The 27795-nt window shown below is 41.6% G+C and overlaps 1 protein-coding gene across 4 annotated transcripts in view; it reads left to right on the forward strand.

Moving 5' to 3' along the window:
* LOC119824649 (sperm-associated antigen 6) overlaps positions 1 to 27795 on the forward strand; it is a 141694-nt gene that overhangs the window by 90416 nt on the left and 23483 nt on the right. For all 4 annotated transcript variants that reach the window (XM_038344955.1, XM_042055875.1, XM_038344956.1 and 1 more), the window contains 6 exons: positions 2583 to 2788; positions 4057 to 4230; positions 5119 to 5271; positions 6700 to 6891; positions 14077 to 14193; positions 14717 to 14862. In XM_038344955.1, the coding sequence (XP_038200883.1) occupies positions 2583 to 2788; positions 4057 to 4230; positions 5119 to 5271; positions 6700 to 6891; positions 14077 to 14193; positions 14717 to 14862 (988 nt within the window). The remainder of the gene's footprint in view (positions 1 to 2582; positions 2789 to 4056; positions 4231 to 5118; positions 5272 to 6699; positions 6892 to 14076; positions 14194 to 14716; positions 14863 to 27795) is intronic.

Consider the following 27795-nt stretch of genomic DNA (forward strand, 5'->3'; position numbering starts at 1 on the left):
CATGCTTAAGTTTTTTTTTTTTTTTTGTGTGTGTGTGTTTGGAAATTTCATTCAAAGTGTTTTGATCAGATGCGCCCTTTCCTTGAACTCCTCCCAGATCCACCAGCCTTTCATTACATATCCTGTAGTTGGTGGTTTTTTACTCTTTGCTCTTTGGGGGCCCATTACTCAGCTCCCAAATAAACACACAGAGACTTATTCTTACTTGAGAATGTTTGGCCTTAGCTTGACTTGTTTCTAGCCAACTTTTCCTAACTTAAATTACCCTATCTATTTTGCCTCTGAGCTTTTATTTTTCCCTATTCTATACCTTCCTTCCTTCCTTCCTTCCTTCCTTCCTTCCTTCCTTCCTTCCTTCCTTCCTTCTTTCCTATTTTTTCCTCTTTCTCTGTCTCCCTTCCTCTCTCTTTTTTATTTCCTTCCTTTTTCTTCATTCTTTTTCTGTTGCTGGTTGTGTAGCTGGATGGCTGACCCCTGATGTCCTGCTCTCTGTCTCCTTTTCTCGTGCATCAATCTTACATTATTCTCCTTTTATTTATCCTCTCTGTCTGCCAGCCCTGCCTATCCTTTCTCCTGCCTATCTATTGGCCATTCAGCTCTTTATTAACCCAATTAGGTATTTTAGACAGGAAAAAAAAGACAGCTTCACAGAGATAGACAAGTGTAACATAAAAGAATACCATACATCTTTGCATCATTAAGTAAATGTTCCACAGCATAACTAATGTAACACATCTTCAACTAATATTCCACAACAATACCCACCTAACTTTTATGTTATCTTTTATTTTTATATATCCTTGATGGCTGGTTTCTACTGCTCATATATTTTTGTATGTGTGGCCTTTGGCTGGAGCACGATCAACTTAATAGGAGATATATTCTACAAGAAAACCAACTGTGCTTCACCTAGCGGCTATCAATTGCCAATAGCTTCCTGGCTAGGGGTGAGACTTCTTGTCTACCTCCCCTTTTCATGTTGGGGTTTGGTTTGACTAAGTTTGCACAGGTCTTGTATATAAAGACTGTCATAATTGCTGTGAGTTTATATGCGCAGCTACCCCTGCTATGTCTTGCAGAGGATAAAATGTATGGGAGTATAAAGAGAAATAATTATTTTACAAAAGATGATTTATGTCTTGCTATCCATTTTGGTACGTCAGCTTGTGTTGTTATTATGGAGGTCTTGTTTTGGAAACTGTATCATTGAGGTTTCAGGGTGCAGGTTGCCTAGAAGATACAATCTTGCAGCACATGTGCTGAACCTCTGGCTCTTATAAGCCTTCTGCCCTCCCTTCTGTGATTTTTTTCCTCTGAGCCCCAGGTATAGGAGTTGCATTGTGAATGTATTATTTGGGGCTGGATGCCCGATGGTTGGTCAGTTTTTCTTGGCATTTTGACTAGTCATGAATCTCTGCCAAGTACAAGGACAAGTACTTAGAATACAGCTATAGATTGTATTGGTTTAGGAAAATGGCAGGGCCTAGGGTCTTATAACCTCTCTAGCCAGTGCCAGTTGTTTAGGTTTCCAGTACCTATCATAAATTCCATTCTATTGATCAGACCTGAAATCCAATTAGATAGCTGTTGGTTACCCACAAGATAACTGTACCGATATTGCAATATCAAGGATATTTTGTTGAGTTGTACATTATTGTGGTTCACAAGCTTACAGCTGGTGGCACTGCTGATTGCTTTTTCTTTTGGCCGCTTACATAGCACCTTTTGATATTGTGAGAGCTATCCCTCAGGTACTGTAGATGGAACGGCGGGCTGTGTCCCACCACCAGGCTAGCTTTACCCAAAATAATTACATGGAAACTGTATTCTTTTAAACGCTGCCTGACCTATTAGTTTCAGCCTCTTATTGGCTAATTCTCACATCTTGCTTTAACCCATATTTAGTAATCTTTGTAGCACCACAAGGGGTGGCTTACCAGGAAGATTCTTAACCTGCTTCCATCTTGGAGAGGAGAGCTATGGCGACTGCCTGAAGCGTCTGCCTGACTCCCTTTCTCTCTCCCACAATTCTGTTCTGTCTACTCTGCCTATCTAATTTTCTGTCCTATTAAAGGGCCAAGGCAGTTTATTTATTAACCAGTGAAGGTAACACATAGACAGATGACCATCCTCCATCAAGGTACAAGGCTTCCAGTCAGTTCCAGCTTGATTTAAGCCCAGTGTTTGAACTGTGTAATATGATTTTCTCTTTGAGCCAGGCCCTCTTGTAGCCTAGGCTAGCCTCAGACTTACTATATATCTGAGGCTTGCCTTGAACTCCTGAACTTCTTCCTTTACCTTTTAAAGAGGTATGTGCTCCCATGCCCAGTGGTCAATAATTAACAGAAATTATATTAATGAATTATACAAATCAAATTGGAGTTCTTTTTTTTCTCTTTGGTAGATGTGTTGTATGTGAGGGAAACATAGATCACCTACTCCATCTACTGACTTAAAATGCAGCTGTCTAGAGAGTCGAATAAACCCTCATCCTTTTTATTTGCTGTACTCATCAGTGTGAAAATGGCTTGCCCAAGAGTCAGCCACCCATACTCACTTACTAACTTTTCTTGGACCCACAGAATTATCTCAAGCTGTGGTGGATGCAGGAGCAATTCCTCTTTTAGTTCTCTGTATCCAGGAGCCAGAAATTGCTTTGAAAAGGATTGCTGCCTCTGCTCTCAGTGATATTTCAAAGCATTCTCCAGAGTTAGCACAGACGGTGGTGGATGCAGGAGCGATTGCTCACTTAGCCCAGATGATCCTCAACCCTGATGCAAAATTGAAGGTAATAAAAGTGAGATTAAGAGACAGACAAACCAGTGCTTTTATAGTCTAAGAAAATGAAAAGATGTACATATTGATGTTATATAGTAAAAAGAATTAGTAAATATAGTTGAAAACATACAAATATATTATGTAGTTGGTCTTTTAATATGTGAAAATAATGCTATAAAGATTATACAGTAAAGATATGATTGGGATCTGTTTTGCTACTATGATAAAAGCACCATGACCAAAGCAATGTGGGGGAAAGGGTTTATTTAGTTTACAGGTTAGAGTCCATCATCAAGGAAACCAGGACAGGAGCTCAAGGCTGGAAACTGGAGGCAGGAGCTGAAGTGGAGACCCCAGAGGAAAGCTGATGACTGGCTTGCTTTCCTGGCTTGCCCCTTTCTTATCCAGCCCAGGTCTACCTGCCTAGGGATGGCACTGCCCACAGTGGGTTGAAGCCTCCTACATCAATTAGCAGCTAAGAAACTGCCTCACAGACATGTCTATAGGCCAACCCAATCTCTTCTTCATTTAATGTTCCCACTTCCCAGGTGACTGTAGGTTTGTGTCAAGTTGACAGCTGAAGCTAACTATGACATTTCGTACTTGTATCTGTGATGTATAAGCACATCGCTTTAAACCATAACCTTTTCTTTGTTGTTCGTCCCCAAGATTTAACATTAATATAACATATTACTATATTATAAATATAGTACAATTTCTAAAGTCCCATAATCTTTAGACATTCCAACACTTAATAACTTCACTGTCTCTTTAAAAATCTAGAGTCCCTTAATTGTGGGCTCCTGTGAAAAATGTTACTTACTTCTCTTATTCCAAGATGGAAAAACCAGGGCACATCTGATCAAAGCAAAACCAAACTCCAACAGATAACTCAGTGCCTGCTATCTCTGGTACACTCATGATCTTCTGGTCTCCAAAGGTTCTTCTCCAGCTCTGCCACCTGCAGCACATACAGCTTGTCTGCTAGGCTCAGAGCAGCTTCACTCCACACCTGCCCCTGTCCTTTGTAGTTCCAGTATGCTGGTGTCTCCACTGTAGCTGAGGCTGTGCCTTCATTGATGGCCTCTCCCGGCCTCTTCAGTAATTCTGACCTTGCCACATGATGCCATGCCTCAGCTTCTCCCCATAATTTCTTCATGCCTTCAAAACCAGCACTGCATGGGAATATTATAAATCCTTTAAAACTACATCTGAATTATAAGGTGCACAATTGGATTCATATGATGTCTAATGTTACATTTTATTTTTGCTCGGCAGCGCCAGGTCCTTTCTGCTCTCAGTCAGATTGCAAAACATTCGGTGGATCTGGCAGAGATGGTTGTTGAAGCGGAGATTTTCCCGGTTGTACTCACCTGTCTGAAGGACAAAGATGAATACGTGAAGAAAAACGCTTGCACTTTAATAAGAGAGATTGCAAAACATACACCTGAGGTAAAAACAAACAAACAACTAAAAATTGTGCTTCAGGATGCAATATACTTAGTTCTAGTGAGTACCAGTATTCCTGGCTTGTGCCCACTCGATGGCTGCAGCACCCCTCCCCCAGGTGGGGACAATCAAAAAATTCTCTGTCCATTGCTAAATGTTTTGCAGGCTGTGACATTCCCTCCAGTGAGAACTACGGAGTTGTGTTGATGTAGTTGGAGTTTAACACCCAGCTTCTAATCACTTTTAGCTTTCCATGTCTAGGTGTAGGGGCTGTGGGCTTCTGTCATTGTGTGTCAGCTAGGAGCAAGGTTGGTTCAGACCACAGAGATCTCCTGGCCTGTATCAGTTCTGTAGATTTACATGCAAAAAATAAATACAAAGAAAGCCTGTGCTGATTCTGAAGTTTTAACCATTTCTGTACATGGGTCGCTTCACAGTTTTGATTTTACTGCACATTAGTCCCCGTGTTTCATTTATCTTTATTTGCATGGACTTTCCATAATGGAAGTACACTCAGCTGACTAGTCGTTGCCAGCAAAGGGGCAAGTGGGTTAGACTCTTCTAATGTCGGAGTTTTCAGTGATTAATATTAGCTGAGTAATTAGCTAGTTATAAACTAGCTCCAATTTTAGGCTCTAGATGAAGGATTTTAACATCCATTATACAGGCAAACCTTGTTCCACTGATGTGAAGAAAGTGAACCACAGAATAAGGTTCTCACGTGCGTGTATCTGTAAACAGCAAGAGTGCTATACTTGTGTATCTCTTTAGGAAGTACAGAGTTTCTCTACGTCATAGTTCAATTTTGTCAATTGTATTTTAAGTCCTAAATAAAGTGTTGTCAAGCCATATTTAAAGATCACCTTGTGTTATCTGGGCTTCTTTCCTCAGCTGTCACAGCTGATTGTTAATGCAGGAGGCGTGGCTGCTGTGATTGACTGCATCGGATTGTGCAAAGGGAACATACGGCTGCCAGGCATCATGTTGCTGGGTTATGTGGCTGCTCATTCTGAGAACCTGGCCATGGCAGTGATCATTTCCAAGGTGTGTGCTCTTCACTTCCGGTGGCGTAGCCAGCTGTTCTGTGGTGGAACGGCACATTGACATTCTCCATAAGAAGAGAAAATCTAACTGAGCAGAGCAAGAAACCACCCATTTTCCCAATTGTTTCACTGTTGAATTCAGTGCTTGTTAGTATATCTCCTAGAGTAAACCTTGGAAAAAACGCGGGGAAACTGACAATGTTGTTTTACTCAGTTTCTGGAATCAATAATTATTACCACCTTTAAATATTGTTATCTGCTTTATCTGTTAAGTATATGTATTGGTGGATGAAACACGCAGTTGTAGGAAAGGAACAAATGAAAAAAATTAGTAGGCCTCTTTAGGAAATTGAACTGCAACCTAGTAATTTTCACCTTTGCCTGGTGCCATGGCCTTCTGATACCGAGAGGATTTTTTTTGGGGGGGGTACTGAATTTGGGGTAATTACTATAATATCAAATTAGAAAAATATGCTCACCAAGAGTCTGGAATTAGAATTTGATTTGTTTTCCTTTGATACAAAAGCTGTGATATATTTCAGGTATTCTAGGTAGTCATGTTTTTACTATTTAGTTAACATTAATGCTTATGATATAAAATATAAGCATATTCTACTAGTATAACAAAAGGATTCATTCCTACTTAGGCATTCAAGCTTGTTAGGATGAGCAAAGATGTAATTAAGTTGAACAAAATAAATAAATAAATATGTGTTATTTCAAGAAAGACATTAATGGGGTATAGTCCACTTGCTCATATTATTAAAATTTTACTCCATCACGTTGCTTTCAGATTTACTATAATTGGTAAAAATAAATTAATGGGGTGTGTGTGTGTGTGTGTGTGTGTGTGTGTGTGTGTGTACTGATGAAGATTGAACCCAGGGTTGCACAAATGCTAGGCAAGGGCTCCTGGCTGTATTCTCAGTCCTTGGTTAACTTTTTAAAAATATTTATTTATTTATTTTTTGTATACAAGTGCTCTATCTGCATGAATGCTTGCACACCAGAAGAGGGCATCAGATTTCATTGTAGATAGCTGTTGAGTCACCATGTGGTTGTTGGGAATTGAATCCAGGACCTCTGAAAAAACAGCCAGTGCTCTTAAGTGCTGGATCATCTCTTCAGGCCCCCTTTGTTAACTTTTTAAACAAGGAAAAAGAAAAGTTTTATAATCCTAAATAGTTTTAGTTGATCACAGTAGCATTTGGGAAGTAAAAGCTATTAGAGATACAGGATAGTTAAGTTAGCTTGTTACAGATAATTAATACAGTTTGATTCTAGCCAGTTCATTGGCCTAAATGACAGCAGGCATTATGATATGCCCATTTCTTGAGTCATTTGGGAGAAAGGAATGAAGGTCAATATGCCTTCTTTTGATGTCCGCTCTAGATTTACGTATAACACTCGCCCTTTGGGTTCCTGGCAGGGTGTACCCCAGTTATCAATCTGCCTCTCAGAAGAACCAGAAGATCACATTAAGGCTGCTGCTGCCTGGGCCTTAGGACAGTTGGGAAGACACACGCCAGAGCATGCCAGGGCTGTTGCAGTCACAAACACTCTGCCAGTTCTGCTTTCTTTGTACATGTCCCCAGAGAGCTCCGAGGACTTGCAGGTGAAAGTGAGTGTTTAGTCTTTATACTTTGGGAAGATGTGCTAGGTAGAACTAGGTTTTTTTCTTTACATGTGATTTATCTTAATTTTCTGATGGATAATATGTTTTTTTCTAAATCAAGAAATACAAATTAAAAATCAAGCGTGGTGGTACACACTTACAATCTTAGGACTCTGAAGACAGAGGAAGAGGGGAAGCGGTCAGCCATCTTTGGCTACAGAGTAACTTCAAGGCCAACCTGTGCTACCAGAGACCCTGTCTTGAAAAAAGAAATAGAAATTTATCAAAAGAATTGAAATCACTTTCCTTTAACAATGGATTAGTTGTGTGTTTTAGAAAGACATTCTCTAAAGATATCAAATTATTTATAAAATTAATGGTTTTTAGACTATATTTCTGTTGGTATTTCCTACGAAGAATTATTTTCATGCTATTTTATTAAAATTTTATTATGTTTTATCTGATTATTTGAGCATGTGTGTATTTGTGTGCACACGCATACCATGGTATACTTGGGGAGGCCAGAAGACATCATTTGAGAATTAGTTCTCTCCTTCCATTATGTGGGTCCTTGCTGATTGAACCCAGGTTTTCAGACATGGCAGCAAGTATCTTGACTAATTGCTCTAGATTTTCTTCCTAATGTGTTTTAGTTTATCAAATGTGTCTTATTTACTATAAATTAATTGCTTTTAGTAGCTTCTCTATATATTAAACTGAAAAACGAACCATTGTCAGTCCTGATATTAACACTGCAAAAATCTTTCTCAGACTTCAATTCCTCTGAGCATCTTATTGTAGGGGATCCACCATTCTCCTCCCCCTTCTCTAAAGTCTCTTGGATTATATCAACTGTTGTTTTATAGATTTAGGATGGAGTTCAGTCAACTCTGCTTGATTTGACAGTACTATACTGGGGAAAAGTATATCTGAAAACATTAAGAACTGTCTTGTGATAATTTCATCTGTTATTCTGGCAAACTAGAAGGCCATGCTAAAGTTCATTTTGTCCCAAAAGCATGCCACTATTTTAGTTATGGATTCTTTTGCTGTGATAAAACAATGGGACCAAAAGCAATTCAGGGAGGAAAGGCTTTATTTGGCTTATCTATTCTGGGTCGTAGCTCATTGAGGGAGGGAATCCAAGGCATAAATCTGGAGGCAGGAACTGAAGCAGAAGGCATGGTAGAACCCTGATTACTATCTTGCTCTTCATGGCTTGCTTTTTTTCTTTTTTACAATTTTGAACCACCTGCCTAGGGTTGGCACTACCCACAATGGGCTGGGTCCTCCCACATCAATTATCAATCAAGGAAATGCCCGATGGACTTGCCTGTAATGATGGAGGAGTGTCTATGTGTTACTTTCATTATTAATAAAGAAAACTGCCTTGGCCCTTTAAGAGAACAGAAAATTAGGTAGGCGGAGTAGACAGAACAGAATGCTGGGTAGCAGGCAGTGGGGAGACGCTTCAGGCAGTCGATATATGCAGCCGCCATGCTTCTCTCCAAGATGGACGCAGGTTAAGATCTCTCCTGGTAAGGCACCCCTCGTGGTGCTATATAAATTACTAAATATGGGTTAAAGGAAGATGTGAGAATTAGCCAATAAGAGGCTGAAACTATGGGCCAGGCAGTGTTTTAAAAGAATACAGTTTCCGTGTAATTATTTTGGGTAAAGCTAGCCGGGTGGCGGGACACAGCACGCTCCATTCCTTCTACACTGTAGACTAATCATGTGGAACCACTTTTCTCAATCAAGATCCCTCTTCCCAAAAGACTTTAGCTTGTGTCTAGTTGACATAAATCTAATGAACACAATCACTTTCTATAAACACTCTTTAATCCATAATTGAATCTATTCTGGGAGAACCAGAGAGCAGTTGTTAGCATGCTGCCACATAATACTACTGTTTGTCTGCTCCTTTGCCATCCCAGACATTTCAATAGAAACTAAGGTATTCTATCTGACAAACTTATCTACATATATTATGAACATTCTTGTCTATTTTCATTTGTTTTGTTTAGAGGCATCAATATTAAATGTTTATCTTAGTTTGACATTTGGATCAGTTTCAAAGCTATTTATAGAATATTTATTATTATTATTATTATTTACCTATTGTGTACTATTTCCAGAATATTTAATATTAATTAGTACCTATTGTGTTCACAGTTGTTATTTCATTTTAGAAGCTTTATTGAGGTGTTATTCATATACCACCCATTTTACTCATTTAAAGAATGTAATTAAAATGTATTAAGTATCCTTACAGAATTGCAACCATCATCAAAGGTTAATTTAAAAACCTCTGTATTTCAATCAGAATACCCAGAGAAGTTAGGTTAAGAGGAGAGTTGTAGAGGGGACACAAGGATCTCCCTGGGAGGGGAAATAGAATATATTTTATGAGTGGACTGGGGGCAAGAGGGGACAGTAGTGGGGGAATCAGGTAGGAGGAGATGGGGTGGAAGGAAAGAGTATAGGGAGAGACGCTTGGAGTTAGGGGGCACTTGAGGGTGATGTGGAAACCTAATACAATGGTAACTTCCTAGAATTTATGAAGATGATTCTATTGAGGACTCCTAGTAATGGGGGATACAGAGTCTCAACTGGCCATCTTTTGTAGCCAGAGGAGACATCCAGTGGCAAGACTAGATTACATTCAATTGGATTGTTGGCCAAAGGGATACCATGGAAATTCCCAAACAACCCAGGCTGTTGCTAAGACAAACTTAGCAAAAGCTTGCTCTCCACAAACTGATGTCAGGGCCCCACTTCTGGGATGCACACAACTCATTGAGTTGAGTTGGTGCCTACATGGAACTCTCACCTATAAGTTCTAGTCTCTTTGGTGGATCAAAGACCTCTACATACACACTGAACTTGATAGAAGAGAAACTAGGGAATATCCTTGAATACATTGGTACAGGAGATGACTTTCTGATTAGAACACCAATAGTGTAGGTACTGAGATCAGTGATTAATAAATGACCTCATGAAACCGAAAAGCTTCTGTAAGGCAAAGGACGCTGTCATTAGAACAAAGCAGCAGTCTACTTAATGGGAAAATATTTTTACCAACTTGACATCCGATAGAGGACTAACATAAAAAATATATATAAAAATGCAAGAAACCAAATATCAAAAAACCAAATATCCCAATTTAAAATGGAATATAGATCTAAACAGAAAATTTTCAACAGAGGAATCTCAGATGGCTGAGAGATACTTAAAGAAATGCTCAACATTTTAGCCATGAGGGAAATGCAAATCAAAACTACTTTGAGATTTAATTTTATACCAGTCAGAGTGACTAAGATCAACAACATAAATGACAGCTCATGGTGGTGAGGGTGGAGCCAAGGGAACACTCCTCCATTGCTGGTGAGAGTGAAAACTTGTATGATCACTATGGAAATCAATATGGCAGTTCCTCAGAAAGTTGGGAATTGATCTACTCAAGATCCAGCTATACCACTCTTGGACATATACTCAAAGGATGCTCCATCCTACACAAGGATACTTGCTCAACTATGTTCACTGTGGGTTTATTCATAATAGCCAGAAACTGGAAACAACCTAGATGTCTCTCAAAAGAAGAATGGATAAAAAAGTGACATTTACACAATGTAGCATCAGCTGTTAAAAAATGACATCAGCCGGATCTCTGTGAGTTCGAGGCCAGCCTGGTCTACAAGAGCTAGTTCCAGGACAGGCTTTAAAAAAAAAAAGCTACAGAGAAACCCTTTCTTGAAAAACCAAAAAAAAAAAAAAATGACATCATGAAATGTGCAGGCAAATGGATAGAACTTGAAAAAAAAATCATCCCTAGTGAGATAACCCAGACCCAGAAAGATAAATATGATCAGTGCCTTATCTAGTCATCATCAGAGAGGCTTCCTCTGGCAGTTTATATTATCCAAAGTGGAATTTCTGGGTCACTGGTAACACTGTTTAACACAACAAGGAACCACTAAAATATTTTTCAATTGTAACCGCACCATTTTACATCCCTACTAGCTAATTAGGAGTGTTCTAGTTTTGTTCACACCCCATATAGTGGTTTATCTTTTGTGTTTTTTTTAAACAAAGCTTGCCTGAAAATCAGAGCACAAAGCAGCCATACTAGTCAGCCATACAGGCTGGGGAGTGGTGGCACGTACCTTTAATCCGAGGGCTCAAGAGACAGAGGCAGACAGATCTCTGTGAGTTCAAGGCTACCCTGAGCTACACAAGATTGAATATATCTAAAAGAGAAACAGAGCTTACACAAAGGTGATCCCATCACTTGGGATCACACACGTTTAATCCAAGCACTAGGGAGGGAAGACAGGAGCCATATGGCTGGGTGGAGAGAGGAATATAAAGGGGAAGAGACAGAAACTCAGTGGAATGTGGTGCGTGGAGTCTTCAAGATTCATGGAGACAGGATCTCACACATTTTTGGTTTGAGGTAGAGGTAAGAGTCAGTGGTTGGCAGCTTTGCTTTCTGATCTTCAGTTTGAACCTCAAATATGTCTACAGTTACCACTCATAGTATTTACTTACTTATTTTTGATTGTTGCCATTTTTGTGGTTTTGATCTGAATTTGTTTAGAATATCTTATATACTTATTGCCATTCATGTGTATTCTTGGAGAAATGTCCATTCAGATCTTTTTCAATTATTATAATTAATATTTTATAGTGATAGGAATATAATTCAGTCTCTTGCTTATGCTAGGAAAGCCTTCCACTGTATTAAAATCCCTGTATCTTAAAACTGGGTCATTTTTTGTATTTTATTATTTCTTTTATTTTTGAGATTATAATTACATAGTTTCTGCCTTCCCTCTCTTCCCCATAAACCTTCTCATATACTCCTCTACTCTTTTTCAATTCATGACCTCTGTTTTTCATTAGTTGTTGTTATATACATGTATGCATATGTATATACATTAATACTCCTGAATATAACCTGCTCATCTATTCTTTATAATGTTACTCCTATATATGTCTTTAGAGCTGTTCATTTGGTATGGGATAACCAATTGGTGTGCTCTTACTCAGGGAAGACTATTTCTCCTGCTCTCAGCCTTCTTAGTTGCTTATAGTTCTTTATGTAGGGCTGACGCCTCCTGGGCTTTCCTTGGTCCACTTTTACATGCCTATTGTCCTTGTTTGGCTGATGCTTAGGTAGTCACATTGGTGGGACTTCATGACTATAGCTTCTGACATTCCTAGAAGACACAATCTCATAGTAAATTTCCCATCCTCTGACGCTTACAATCCTACCCCCCCAATTCCATAATATTCCCCAAGTATTAGGTGAAGGAGTAGAGGTATTGTTTGTGACTGGGCTACAAACTCTGCATTTTGTTTGGTGGTTGTTTTCTGTAATGTTCTCTGTTACATAGAGAAGGTCCTGATGAGCAGAGAGGACTACACTTAAATCTGAAAATTTGGAGCTAGCAGCCTCCAGTGGGAGAGAATATACAATGTTTGTCCTTCTGGGTCTGGGTTACCTCATTTGATATGTTCTTTTCTAGTTACATCTATTTACCTGAAAAGTTCATGATTTCATTTTTCTTTACAGCTGAACAGTATTCCATAGTATATAGGTACCACATTTCCACTATCCATCCATCAAAGGAAGGATACTTAGGTGGTTTCCATTTGCTAACTTTGTGAATAGGGCAGCGGGGAACATGCCTGAAGTTATCTGTGGAACAGGAGTTTGAGTTCTTTGGGTGTATGCCAAGGAGTGGTATAGCTGGGTCATACTGTAGATTTATTTTTAGCCTTTGAGAATTGTCTACACTAATTCCCACACTGCTGCATTGGTGTGCAATTCTACCAGCAGATAATGAGGGTGCCCTATTCCCCACACCCAGTCTCAGATGTTGTTGGTTGTTTTGTTGGTCTTTGCTGTTTGACTGGGATAAATGGAATGTCAGTATTGTTTTGATTTACATTTCCTTCATTGCTATGGACAATGAATATTCTGTGATGTAATCACAAAGTCCTTCCCTACACCTTTATTGTGTAGGACTCTGTTTATGTTTTCTTCTAGTGGTTTTGGGTTTCACATTTAGGTCTTTGATCAGTTTGGAGATTTTTTTTGCAAGATGATAGATATGGATCTAATTTCATTCTTCTTTGTGTAGACATCCACTTCCCCGACCTTTGGTTGAAGATGTTTTTTCTTCTTCAGCTTGGTTTTATTTTTTGTCACATACTAAGTGGCTGAAGTTATGTGTGCTCATGTTTGGCTCTTCTATTTTGCTCCATCAGTCTGCATGTCTATTTTTGTGCCAAAACTTTATGTTTTTATTACTTACTATGTCTCTGTAATATATTTTAAGTTCTGGAATGGTAATCCCTCCAGAATTTATTTTTGCTCAGGATTGTTTTGGGTTTTTTGTGTGGTTCTTTATGAGTTATAGGATAGTTTTTGTTGGCACTTCATTGAATCTGTAAATAGCTCTAGAATGGCCATTTTCACCATATTAATTCTACCAGCCCATGCGCATGCAATGTCTTTCCATTTTCTAGTGCTTCTCTCTCTCTCTCTCTCTCTCTCTCTCTCTCTCTCTCTCTCTCTCTCTCTCTCTCGGATTAAAGTTTTTATTTTAGATGTCTGTGGTAGTTTGAATGTAAGTGGTCCCCAAAGCTTTTAGAGAATGGTACTATTAGGAGGTGTGACCTTGTTTAAGTAGGCGTGACCTTGTTGGAGGAAGTGTGTTACTGTGGAGGCAGGATTTGAGTTTTCCTATGTTTAAGCTACGTTTAATTTAGTTCACTTCCTCTTGTCTTGGAACAGGAGGTAGAATTCTCAGCTCCTTCTCTAGCACCATCTCTGCCTGCATGCTGCCATGTCACACCATGATTTTAATGGACTAAATCTTTGCATTGTAAGTCATCCAAATTAAATGTTTTCCTTTGTAAGAGTTGCTGTGGTCATGGTGTCTCTTTTAATTAGAAACCCTAAGTAACTAACTTAACAATTCACTTTATATTTTAAGATTTAACACAATGATATCTGCCAGGGTATTCTATCATTAAAAACCAGTCAAAAGTTTTTTTAAATAACTATTTGTGAAAATGTAACCACTGCAGGATAGGCCTGTAAACTGGTTTCATTTTCAGTAGGAATATAGGCTATGGATTGTTAAGATTTTATATGCACTTTGCTTTGTTTTTCAACAGAGTAAAAAAGCCATAAAGAATATTCTTCAAAAATGCACCTACCTCCCAGCCCTCGAGCCATTTTTGTATGATGCACCTCCCAATATCCTGAAACACGTTGTTGGTCAGTTCAGTAAGGTAAGAAACATACCTTCAAGGAAGGAAAGAAAATCTTAAAGTTACTGCCACAAATAACAAGTTGGAGTTAACCAGGCAGGGGAGGATGGATTCCTATAGTGGGAAGGCATTCTAGAGAGAAGGAAGAGCACAGGCAAAGGCAAGCAATGCCACAACATCTGTGCTCTGAGTTACTACAACCGCTGCAGTTGATGACTGGCTGGTGAGGATCTGGGATGAGTACTAGGGACCCTTCTCCCCTTGTTAAAGAGCCTGCCTCTATTTTGTAGAGGCGGAAAGACTGGAGTGTAAGCTTAATGTATGAGTGGATAGCATTAACTTTGCTCATGTTCATTGCCTTATTCCATTTCTACAACATGAACAGTTGATAGACTTTTAAAAGCTGTTTTACTTCCCATTACCCGCAGATTTGGATTACTCTGTTATAGACACACTGAGAGTAAATTCTCTACTAAGTTATTTTCAGTAGTAAAATGCTAGCTTGGGAAGGAAGATGTGATTGTCTGTTCATTTTCCCTTTAAGGTGCTGCCTCATGACAGCAAAGCTCGGCGGCTTTTTGTAACTAGCGGAGGACTTAAAAAGGTGCAAGAGATAAAAGCAGAGCCCGGCTCTCTCCTGCAGGAATACATCAACAGCATTAACAACTGCTACCCAGAGGAAATAGTACGGTACGGAGATAGACTGGGAATTTCAATATTGCAATGTTTTCAGTATTCAAGTATGTAAATATGTGGACTTTGAAATTCCAAACAAGGCTCTTTTACCCCATGCAAATGAAATAATTAGATTATGTTCTTATTGACACATTAAGTCAATCTGCAATGTTATTTATCACATGTGTATGCTATTTTAATATATATTTTACTAAATACCCAAATGCAGAGTTCAAATTAAATTGCTTTGAAATTGTGAATGTCTGCTATAGAGGTTGATAGATTATGACTTTCACAGTTTCCTGCACATTGTATTCCTTAAGTTTGTATTTATGCTAATGGAAGTATATTAATTAGAAAGGTGAAAATTTTCATAAATAATGTTTATAACATACAATAACTCAGAATAAAAGCTATTTTCTATTGTTTGTGATAGGGCCTCACTAAATAGGCCAGGGTTGACTTGAATTCCTTCCGCCTCAGCCTCCCAAGTGTTGAGGTTACAGCTGTGAGTCACCATGCTCTTGAACAGGAGGCTGTCGCAAGACTTATAGCATGCATGCTTTTTTGCAGTTCAGGAACTTTACCCAAAGCCTCACGTTTGTCAGACAAGATCACTTTTGAGCTCCACCTGCAGCTCAGATTAATATTTTAAAAATAAAGTTGATTTGCAGAGCAATGATTCTAAGCCTCAGATTTTATTTTATTTTATTTTATTTTATTTTTTTTTATTTTTTATTTTTTTTTTGCGTGGGAGAATTATTTATTAAGGGAAGGGTGTGCTCGACAGTGCGGGTCAAGGGAGGGAGGAACAAGAAAAAGAGGGATAGAGAGAGAGAGAGAGAGAGAGAGAGAGAGAGAACAAGAGAACACATGGCGGGGGATTTAAAACTTTTAAAGGGGTACAGTGTTCTTGGGAAATGTAGTTTTTGGGTCCGGCGGGGTGAAACTGCGATCTGCGCTTGCGCGCAGGGGCCTTCTGCTCACAAAGGCCTTCTGGGAGGTGTAGTCCTCATCCCATGAGAATCACATCTCCACCCTTTTTGGTTTATTAAAATTTGGGGGGAGTCTTAGTGGGTAGGGAATGGGGGCGTAGCCCGGTCTCATAGCTGCTTCCTGCTGACTTTGTGGGCGTCGAGGGGTTTTTTTTTTGGGGGGGGGGTCGATGTCCTGGTGTCCTGGTCCCATTTGCTGGCGTCCTAGGATGGTTCCGGTGTGTCCTGGTAATGATGTCCTGTTTACTGACGTCCTGGGATGTCCTGGTGGTCCGTGTCCCGGGGATGGCTGATTGAAACCGCATCCGTTGGTATCTTGAGGAACTGGGTTGTCGTTAGGTGCTGGAAAACAAGAATCGCATTAGGAAAGGAAAGATTAAAGGGGGGAGGGATATGAGGTGAAGGCTTAAGGATTCGAGGTAGTGGGGGGCTTTAGGGTTTTTTTTGAGGCCAAGAGTGATAAAAAAATTAAATGATACTTATTCCGTTTGAATACTTATTTTGTTCGTGTCCAATCCGTTCAGGTGTGTCAAGCTGGCTTCCTAGAACTTAAAGAAAATGCCTTAAAAGAGAAATAAGGTTTTTTGACCATATTTATCACCTGAATTTCTTGTCTCCGTGAGCGATGATGATTCCTGTAAGGACAACTAAGTAGTTATTTAGAATTTAGAGGTCACACATAGGAAAAGGAAAAGAGGGTGTGTTAGTGTAATAAGGAGTTAAGTGTAGATGGAACCATTATTTTTCTTGGACTGAAGTTGGTGTCCTCTGGAACTTGAGAGAGCAAGGTCCTGTCTGAGTTACTGTGAATGAGGAATCTTTTTGAGTTGGAGGAGTGAATGGTTTAAGGTGTGACAGGTGAATCCAGTGAGGAAGTCCTTCGAGCTTGGCAGCTGTGGGAGTTAGAAGAATTACTCTGAGGGGACCCTGCCATTTAGGGGAAAGGGGTGAGGGACGTTGACCTGGGGGAGAAAATAGTACCTGTTCTCCAATCTGAATTGGTGGTGGACATGGATTAGTACATGGTCGAGGTAATGAGTGATCAGTGAAATCCCACAGTAGCGAGCGTAAGTGGGTTAGTAATGGCGTGAGCAGGTGATCAGGTAGGGGGGAGGTTTCAGGTGGAAGGCCAGGGGTTAGAACCGGCCGTCCATACATGAGTTTAAAGGGTGAAATAAACAGCGGGCTCTTTGGTAGGGCCCTGAGTCTAAGAAGGGCCAAAGGTAAGAGCTTTACCCAGTCGAGATGCAGTTCCTGTGACAACTTAAGAAAGGTGTCCTTTAGAGAGCGATTGGCACGCTCTACCTTACCTGAAGACTGAGGATGGTACGGGATATGAAAATGCCAAGGAATGTCGAGGGCCTTAGACAGGTTTTGAGAAATCTGGGAGGTGAATTCAGGGCCGTTGTCTGATTGGAGAGAGGTTGGAATCCCAAACCGGGGGATGATCTCTCGGAGAAGAATATCAGAGACTGTCTGGGCTCTCTTGTTAGTAGTGGGGAAGGCTTCAACCCACCCGGACATTGTATCCACCAAAACCAGAAGATATTTAACTCTTTTGACTGTAGGCATATGAGTAAAGTCTAGCTGCCAGTCAGTCCCTGGAAGAGAGCCCCTAGCCTGATGGGTAGGAAAAGGGAAGCTACGGTATTTAGTCTTAGGATCTGACTTTTGACAGATCTGACAGGAGGCAGTCATGGCCTTTAGAAATCTTATATCCTCAGGAGTAGGTTGGAGATGAGCCTTAACAAAGTGGAGCAGGGCCTTATTATTAGGGTGAAAGAGCCTGTGTAGGTAGGACAGGATCTGCTGGGTGTCAGGTGTCTGCGGGAATGTGGGCTGTGCTGTAAGGACTCCCTGGGGAGACTGAGGTAGATCCGGGCTCTGGAGTGCTGCTGTCTTAGCTGCCCTGTCAGCCCGATTGTTTCCCTTGGAAACAGTAGAACTGTCGGACTGATGAGACCGGCAGTGAATAATTCCTATAGCTTTAGGGAGATGAGAGGCTTTTAATAAGTCCATGATATGATCAGAATTAGTTATGGATCCACCTTTTGTCGTAAGAAGCCCACGCTCCTTCCAGATAGCTGCGTGGGATAAGAGGATATGAAATGCATACTTAGAGTCTGTGTAAACATTTAAAATTTGTCCTTCCGCTAGCTGAAAGGCACGGGTGAGAGCTATTAGTTCAGCCTGATGGTTGGTAGTATGAGCAGAGAGTGCCTTTGCCTCAATTATCTCTGTATCTGATACTATAGCATAACCCGCTTTACGAGTCCCATCACATAAAAAGGAGCTGCCATCTGTGTACCAGGTATAAGTGGCCTGGGACAGTTTGCCCTCCTGTATATGTGAGGGGTGAGGTAGTAGATCCTCTAGGATTTCAATGCAGGAGTGGGATGGGGAGTCATCAACCTTAGGTCGAGGTAGAAGGTTTGAAATATTAAGAGGTGGGCAGCATTGAAACGTGAGACTGGCATCTTCCACCAGCGCCACCTGTAGGGAAAGAACTCGAGAAGGGGGTAGGGTTTGTAAGCCTTTGTAAGTTAGGAGATTGGGCAAGTTATGGTGAGAGAAGACTGTGGTATGCGCTCCAAAGGTCAGTTTTTTTGACTCACGAATCAGAAGCTCAGCAGCTGCCAGCGCACGTATGCAGGGTGCCCAGCCCCGAGTGGTGAGGTCCATCTTCTTTGACAGGTATGCTACAGGCGCAAAAGAAGGTCCCAGTTGATGTCCTAAGACCCCGAGAGTGTATCCCTCCTTCTCTGCTCAGTAGTGGACAGCTGGGCCTTAGAGGATGAGACTCTATAGCCCCTTTTGGATAGGAAGTTTAATAGGGCGGCAGTGTCCGTCTTGCTGATCTCCAAAGACGGGCTGCATAGGAGAATATCATCTACATATTGAATTATTTTTGATTTATGGAGAGACAGTGAAAGCAGATCAGAGGCCAAAGCCTGGCCAAAGAGGTGTGGGCTGTCCCGGAATCCCTGGGGAAGGACGGTCCAGGTGAGCTGTGTGGAGAAATTAGTGTCCGGGTCAGTCCAGGTGAAGGCAAAGATGTTTTGAGATTGAGGGCTAAGGGGAATGGAGAAAAAGGCATCCTTAAGGTCTAGAACTGAAAAGTGAGAGGTTCCTGGAGGAATATTGGATAAAAGTGTAAAGGGATTAGCAACCACTGGGTGAAGGGGAACAACAGCTGAGTTAATAAGCCGGAGATCCTGGACCAAACGATAAGTCCCGTTAGGTTTTTTAACAGCCAGTATAGGGGTGTTGAAGGGGGAGGAGGTGGTGCAGAGCAGTCTTTTCCTCAAAAGGTCAGAGATAATCGGTTTAAGTCCTCTGCGGCTCTGGGAAGAGAGAGGGTACTGAGCTTGAGTAATGTATCTGGTGGGGTCCTGTAATTGAATGACCACAGGGGAATGGTGTTTAGCAACAGCAGGATTTTGAGTGTCCCATACCAGAGGATCCACCAGGGAGGCTGGAAGAGGAAGAGAGGCATTAGTGTCAGAAGGCTGGGGAGCCAGGAGCAGCAGTAACTGTGTCGTTGGCGAGTCTGGAACAAAGCGAGTGGGGGGGGGCAAAAGAAATGGAGGCTCCCAGTTTAGCTAAAAGATCTCTTCCCATTAAAGGCACTGGGCAGGTTGGCATGACTAAAAACGAATGAGTGAGAAAAATACCTCTAAACACGCAATTGAGTGGCAGAGTCCGCTGGGGCAAATAGGGCTGTCCCCCTACCCCGACAATAGGGGAATTTGAAGGGCTAGAGTGCGGGAATGAGGGGAGTGCCGCGATACCCTAGAAGACCGAGGAGGCGGAGTCGGCGGGCGGGCGATGGGGAGGATGAGGCACCTGAAGTCCCACGTGATCTTTGCCGAGACCTAGACCGGGACCGTCTGCGCAAAGGGGGAGGGGAGGGGGAGGAGCTGGTGGAGCCGGATGAGGACCTGCTGGGAGGAGAGCAGGAAGAAGAATGTTTAAATGTTTTGTTATGTCTGGACCTTGAGGAAGCAAGGTTAGGTGAAGATTCTTTAGCTTCGGGAGGTTGTTCCTTAGACCTAAAAGAGACTCTGGGGGATCTAAGTAGAGTGTCGTCCGCCTGGGCGGAACGAAGGGAGGCTGCTCTCCTGGGCCTGGAAGGCGGGGGTTCATCCGCAGGGTCCATTGCGGGAGTGGCTGGTCTTGAATTAGCAGCAGGTGGCATAGCTAGAAACATGTGGGCAGACGAACAACGAGAAAGGGCAGAAGAATCTATCTTGAGAGCTAGGTAAAAGAAAGCAGAGACATATATTAGTTCCTTACATCTGCCTGTGCGATGGCAATGATTGGCTAACTCCCGTAAAATATCGGGGTCACAGGTGCCGTTAGGCGGCCATTTGCAATTACCCTCTAAGGAATATGTGGGCCATTTTTTTGAGCATAGACGTATTAACTTTGTTTGATGAACGCTTGGCATTAGAGCGTGGGGCTTGAGTGTTTCTAAGAGCTGCCCCAGTGGGGAGGCAGGGGGGATCGGTTTAGACTGCTTGGCTCCCATAGCTAGACCGTGAACACGCCCGCAAAGAAAAACCGTAGCACTTCAAACCTGAAGGACCGTTCCTGGCAGGTGAAATGCATGCAGATGGAACGAACATTCAGGCGCGTGACCCAGCGTCCCGGTGCCACGCGTGGAATGTTACGCTTGGCTGGCTGAACCCCAAGTGTACGAGGACCGTTCCTCCGACAGGAGAGGTGCAGCAAGACCAAGCCTCCGTCCTGGACGGGAGATCACACCTTAGTGATCACGTGGAGAGTCAGAAGCAGGGAAGGAAGAAAAGAAAAGAAAAGAGAGCCGGAGCCCCGGGCCCCGGGTGCGAGCGGAGTGAGAGGCTTTCTTGCCGTCTCAATCACAGTCAGAGCTGGGAACGCAAGCCGGATTGAAGGCCGGAGAAGGGGTTCAGAGAAGTCCCCCCCAACCCTAGGAATAGCCCACGGGCCGCCGAGCGCGCAGTGGAGACCAGTGGGTAGACCAGGGTCGTTTGACCAGCTGGAAGGGAACTAACTCACGGTTGAAGCCGGTGTTGGATGAAGAGCCGCGCACAGGCAGGTGTTGAGATGTGAAGCAGGTGGCTTAGTCCATAGGGCCTCCGGTCCTCAGGTCTCAGGTCTCCAGTTCTTCAGCCGGTCCGGCACGGTCCGGGGGAACCAGGCTGGCGCCAAGCCTGGAGCCCCAGTCCCGAAATCCGGGGGACACAGCCGTCGGGTTTCAGCACCAATGTTGTTCTTCTTTTTGGCGTGGGGTGTATCGCGGAGCCGGAGGAAGGGAGACCCAGGACGCGACCACGTGCGTGGGAGAATTATTTATTAAGGGAAGGGTGTGCTCGACAGTGCGGGTCAAGGGAGGGAGGAACAAGAAAAAGAGGGATAGAGAGAGAGAGAGAGAGAGAGAGAGAGAGAGAGAGAACAAGAGAAGCCTCAGATTTTATAAACCAAAAGAGAATTATACATTAACTGCCCCTTAAATAAAAAATAAAATTACGAAGAAAACCAGAGTAGCCTAACTGAGCCTTGACAACATGATTGTATTTTCTAGATCATTATTAGAAAAAGAAGTTCCAGATTTTAAAACTTACATGTTATATGTAAATTATAGCTGTTATCTGTGTCTTACTATTTAGTAATTATTATTTTTATTTTTAAACAGGTAGTAACCTTGATTTTAAAAGCACAAAACTTTATTCATAATTGTTCAGACAATGGGCACTAAAGTTCCAAGTTTATGTTGTGATTTTGTGTGTATGAGTGTTTTGCCTGCATGTGTGGGTGTGCACCACCCATGTGCCTTGTGCCCACAGAGGCCAGAAGAGGGGGTGAGATGCCTTAGAACTGGAGTTGTGGGCCCCAGTGTGGAAAATGAGCCTGGATCCTCTGAAAAATCACCAAGATGACTTGCCAACTAAGCCATCTCTCCATCTCCAAGTCTATATAATTAAGATGCTTACAATAACTCCTTGGCTAAAAAAGTTTTAATAAATCACTTGAAAGCTAACAAAAAGGCTAATGTTATAACATGTATAGCTGCTTATACATGTTATAACATGTATAAGATAGAGTAAACACTGGAAGACCTGCAATGCAACCCCTTCACGTGAGACTCAGGGAGCATCCCAGAAGTGGGGCAGGAAGGTGGTAGGAGCCAGAGGACCGTGTGTCTGCTCTGTACCTGTGCCTTCTCTGTAGTTATGAATGTATAAAATATATGTGAAACCACTAAATGCAGGAACTGTGAAAGTATTACTAAAATTAGCCTTTACACTTGGAATGTATGTCTCGTTAGGAAGAATACTATGTTATGGAAATTTTAAAAACTCTCAGTTCAATTTTCTGAAAAATAAAACCAAAATTAATGAAAAATGAATGTATGCTAAAGGTACCTCAAATGGAATGACCTATGAGAATCAACCAATGGTAAGGCTTTTCCTGCGTGCCTATTTGTGTTTTACCTCTCTTAGTTTTATTGTATACTGAGTACCAGGAGAAATAAAAAACTATGACATTAGAACTTAATTTAGTACTTTGTCAAAACACTATTATAATTTTATTATTTTTTCAACAAACTTATTTTTTTTTTCAAAAATATGTTTTACCCCAACAAACTAAACTTTACCTTTTTTTTTTTTGGTTTTTCGAGACAGGGTTTCTCTGCAGCTTTTTTTTTTTTTTTTTAGAGCCTGTCCTGGAACTAGCTCTTGTAGACCAGGCTGGCCTCGAACTCACAGAGATCCGCCTGCCTCTGCCTCCCGAGTGCTGGGATTAAAGGCGTGCGCCACCACCGCCCGGCTAAACTTTACCTTTTTGAGAGTTTTATATATGAGTACTGTTTTTATATCATTTCTACCCCTTCCAACTTCTTCCCTTCTTCTCCCATTCCCTCTCAAATCCATGACCTCATCTTTAATTCTACACACACACACACACACACAAAACCTCTGAGTACATTTAGTGCTTGTACCGTTTTAGGACTGACCTCTTGGGACTGGATAACCCACAATGTCAGGATTTATTCAGTAACAAAGTTCATAAGCTACAGTGGTTTCAATGGCAGTAATTTACCAGGTTCTCCTACCTTCTTCGACAGCCCTAACCAAAGTAAACTGGATTCTTTTTTCTCATCTTAATTATTAACATTACACATCACACAGTAAATACATCTATTATCTACAAATGTAAATGAGTAGGTGACAGGGTGACTTAAAGGGTTAAGAGGTCAGGGTATTAAAGTTCATAATATTGTAAAGAGTTTAGAATTATTATAAACCTCAGTGAAGGTGGTACAAAGCTAACAAGAAGTGGTTGCTATTGAAAATGTCTATACAGTGTCTCTTTGGTGCATAGTCAGTCACTAACAAATCAATTAAACACATTTGTCAGCAAGATAATGCTCAATATTGTCCATTGACATATAAATGGTGAAAGATAAATATGGGGATTCAATGCTTCTTATTTCTGTAAGTATATTATAAAGAAAATGCTAGTATTTATGTTTATGTTCAGATCTTAAGTATCTACATAATAATTAGGAATCATGAGGTCATAAAGCAAAAGGTGGACCCAGTTCCCACCAGTTTCAAGAGTATATTTAGTTAAAGTCTCTTTTAAAGTTCTATTCATTCTCTCTACTTTCCTGAGCTCTGTGGATGATACATACAGCAAAGTTTCCAATTTATGTTAAGAGACTTAGAGACCAATGGCAATACCTTGGCTGTAAAGGCTGGGACTGTTGTTGGATCCCATAGATATGGGGAAATCAAATCTGGGAATAATTTCCATTATTAATTTCTTAGCTAACACTTGGGCCATTTCTGCTGGGGATGGAAAGAACTCTACCCAGCTCTTAATGGTCTTGACAAAGACCAGCAGATATTTGTAGCTATGCAGTCTTGACTTGACTTTCGTGAAGTCCAGTTCCCAAAATTCACTGGGTACAACACCTTGATTGTGTTGACCTGCAGGAAGCATATCCTTCTTTGCATTTACTTGGGCACAGGTCAGGCAATGATCAGAAATTCTCTTATGATGCGGCGAAGATTGGAAATAACCAAAAATAGTCCTTTTATAATTATTTAATTTTAATACAAAGGGAGATAAGGGAACTTACAGAACCAAGGGTCCAGCGGAGTGAGCGCGGGGCCAACGAACGGGGCGCCTTCCGTCTCCCCAATCCTATTTAAGGGGCATGGCTACCCCGCTGGAGCAGCCACGCCCCTGAACGCAGGGATTGGGCCAGCTGCCCCAACATCTCCCCTTTTTTGTCTAAATAAGACAGATTCAGAAACCAAATACAACTATATACAATGGGAACTGATCATATAAAATTACAAAAAGTAAACAATATCAGGCGAGAAGTATATAATGAAGAATTTTTTTAATCACTCTACTTTGAGAAGTCTAAATAATCTAGAAGGTAGCTACCATTATCTAATCTTTAACCCCATCAAAGATCTGAGAAGGAGAGTAAAATTACCAAAGCAACCAAGAAGCACAAACGAGAAACTTTCAAAAAGTGCAACAGAAGACAGAGACAATTGACTACCTGGGCAACCACACGAAGTCTTGATAGCAATGTTGAGGCAACCAACTTTGGCTGAGGCCTGAAAAAACCTGACATACCATTATACAATGGCAAGGAACCTTTAGTAGAACTATCCTATCCTGTCTTGGCAAGATAAGACAATTTTGTTTTATCCACTTATGGATATTTTGTACTTTAGTCAGTAATGGAGGTATGGGCTTTTCTTTGCCCCAAGGCCAGTTCTGCCAAGTAGAAGACAAACTCCCAGTGGAGTGTCTTTGGTGCTCAACGTTTTCTCGGGAGTAGAGCATTGTTGTCAGGAGTGATTGTGTCTCATAAATACAAAACTGTAGGTTAGATTAAAGGCCATGTTTTACAGTTCTTTAAAGAGGTTGAAGATTATGCTATCTATACTAAATACAACCTCTATGTGTCTAAAAAACCTGATTGTCCTAAATATAAATATGACCAACATAAAATTTTTAACACTTATGTAACTGTATGACTAATAGAATAGACAACTGTGCAAAGAATGAAGACAATGATTTCCAAATGTAAACAGGGTCCTTACATAAATAATATCTGAGGTAGAAATGTACAGTGCAATATGGTAAACAATGTCAATATAACAATTGTTTTAAACAGAGGTAGTATCATACTCTCATACAATGTTCAACATATCAATATACAAGCATCAACACTCATATAGTTTTTTCTTGCCCCAACACTCTTAAGTTTATTTTCCTCATTGTTCAGGTAGCCAGAACTGAGGGGAGATGAGTTTTGAAATCTTAGCTGACAAGTGCATAGAGCAATGCAAGACAGTTAGCCAGTTTTGGCCCAGTACTTTCAGCATACAGATTTTTCCATCAGACAAATCGCCATGCATTTCAGTTCCCCTGAGCTCTCAAGTCAGAACATGACTTGATCTCTTCTGGATCGTGCTTAGGAACATCTTCATTGAAGCTGAGCAGGGGCTCAGGGACAGCAGCTGGTTTTAGGACAGTCTGAGGTTTGGATTCCCAAAGAGCAGCCTCTTTGGTGACTTGATCTGCTTGGTTGTTAACTTGAATTTGGGTGTTTTTTGTCTTTTTTCTGTCCTGGCCAGTGAATTTTGGCCAGTTGGCAGCCATATGACCTCTATCAGCTGGACAATTTCATGTTTGTTTTTGATAATCTTACCCTCGGAGGTGAGTAAGCCACTCTTTTTATACAACTGTCCAAGAACATGAGTCATGGCAAAAGTGTATCAGTTGTCTTTGTCAATAATATGCATTTTTTTTTTTTAAAAAATCCCATTTTAAAGTCGGTGTCAGAGCAATTATTTCTGCTCTCTGGGGGATGACCTCCTTTTGGCCTGTAACCACTGCTGCCCTTGCACACTTGATTCCTTCTTGAATGAAGCTGCTGCCTGCATCCCTGGGAGTGAGAGAGGAACATCTGTCAAGTCAGGTCACATACCTTGGATGACATCCAGCATCTCCAGGTAATCATGGATGGGCTCCTCAGACTCATCATCTAGCAGCAGGGTGGGAGTGAAGACCAAGCAATTCAGAGGACTGTCACTCAACTCAGTGGAGGTCAAGCTTAACCTGGCTAAGCTAGCGAGAGAGACTCAGGTGCATGGTACCAGGGCTTCTGTGGAGATGAGAAGGTGAGAGAAAACCAAGCTCTAGGGGGAGAGTCTCATCCACAGGAAAGGACTGGAAAAAGGAGCCACAAAATCTGTGATGGCCTAGGATTATGGGATCATGGGCAACTCCAAAGGGGCACAGGAGGAGAGGACAGGAACGGATTCTATAACCTGGTTGGGCCTAAGGAAACTCTGATTGCAGCTTCAAGCGTAGTAGGAAGCCACTTTTTTGTTTCCCGGCTGCTGGGCAGCTCAGACCCGAAATAATCACACAAAACTATATTATTTAAAATACTGCTTGGCCTATTAGCTCTAGCTCCTTATTGGATAACTCTTACATCTTAATTTAACCCTTTTTTGTAATCTGTGTATCGCCACATAGCTGTGGCTTACTGGGTAAGGTTCTGGCATCGATCTCTGGCAGGGCTACATGGCTTCTCTCTGACTCCACCTCCTTTCCCTTAGAATTTAGTTTAATTTTCCTGCTTAGCTCTTCTCTACCTTGTTACGGGCCCAACACAGCTTTTTTATTAACCAGTGGTATTCACAGCATATAGAGGGAAATCCCACATCATCCAACGGTGGAGGAATGTGGTCAGATGAAGAGGGCCAGCCATAGCCTTAAAGACTGTAGCTGGGGGTACCTCCACTTCCAAGAATGCTAAAGGGGTGCTGGATACACAATGATTACTTCCTCAGACCCAGGGAAACGTTTACAGCAACCAAATGTAGAACTCACCTAATCGCCACTGTTGGATGGAATGCTGAGCCATGAGTGATCTGGACTGTGAGTCTGTTGCAGATTCACTGGATATAAGGGATAGGGTCCCAGTGTGGCTCAGACCCCAAGGGGGAGAGTACAGGCATTAAGGGAGCCTATCCTGGGTTTTGACACCAAAACTGGGAGTGTTACAGCTCTGGAGGGAAAGGTATCCTGATGTGTTGGGAAGTCAGACTATACCTGGAGATGGGGTGTGGTGGGAGATGGTCTCCCCACAGGATGTATCAATCTCGTTCCTTGTCAAGCAAGAGTCAGTACAGCTGAGCTCTGCTAGGGTGTTCCCCTAAGGGAACCTTTGCTGAGATGTTCCCCTAAGGAACATCCTGGCAGAGGTATCTGTTTCTTCTGCTCTACTCAGCTGCAGCCAAAAATGTTACTTATTATGCTTCACTCTGCAGAAGTGTAGCAATCTCCTCCACTTTTAGGGAAAAGTTACTTTTCCTGCTCTATTCTTCAAAGAGTTTCCTAGCAGATCAAACTCTTGCTTTTGTGTTTTTTTTCCCTGCTCAACCCTACTAAGGAAACATCTCAGCACAGGGTCATCCATTTTGCATCTTTGAAAGATCTTCATACAAAACTCTTTTAAGAAAGAAATTTATTTGGGAAGGAGGAGTCCAGGAGAGTGGCTGCCTTTGCCAGGGTAGGAAAAGACAGCCCACAACTGAAAAGGCAGAGGGGCAGGCTACATAGGGTGGAGTTTTTCCAGGGAGAAGATTTTCTGCTCAGGGATTGGTTAGTTTTTCTGCTCAGGGACTGCTTGCTTTAGCTGGTCAGGGGCAGAGTTAGCTCTAGTTTCAGGGCCAAACTGTGTTTCTTTTACTGGCCTCTTTTATCCTTTTGGCTCTTTGTTAAAGGCTAATGGTGTAGGAGGTCCTTCTATATTTGTATTGCTTTCATTGGTTGAATAAGCTGCCTTGGCCTTTTGATAGGGCAGCCCTTAGGTTGGTGGAGTAGACAGAATAGAATGCTGGGAAGAAGGGAAGTGTGGCAGACG

This window comes from Arvicola amphibius, chromosome 10 (genome assembly GCF_903992535.2).
Source record: "Arvicola amphibius chromosome 10, mArvAmp1.2, whole genome shotgun sequence".
Taxonomy (NCBI): domain Eukaryota; kingdom Metazoa; phylum Chordata; class Mammalia; order Rodentia; family Cricetidae; genus Arvicola; species Arvicola amphibius.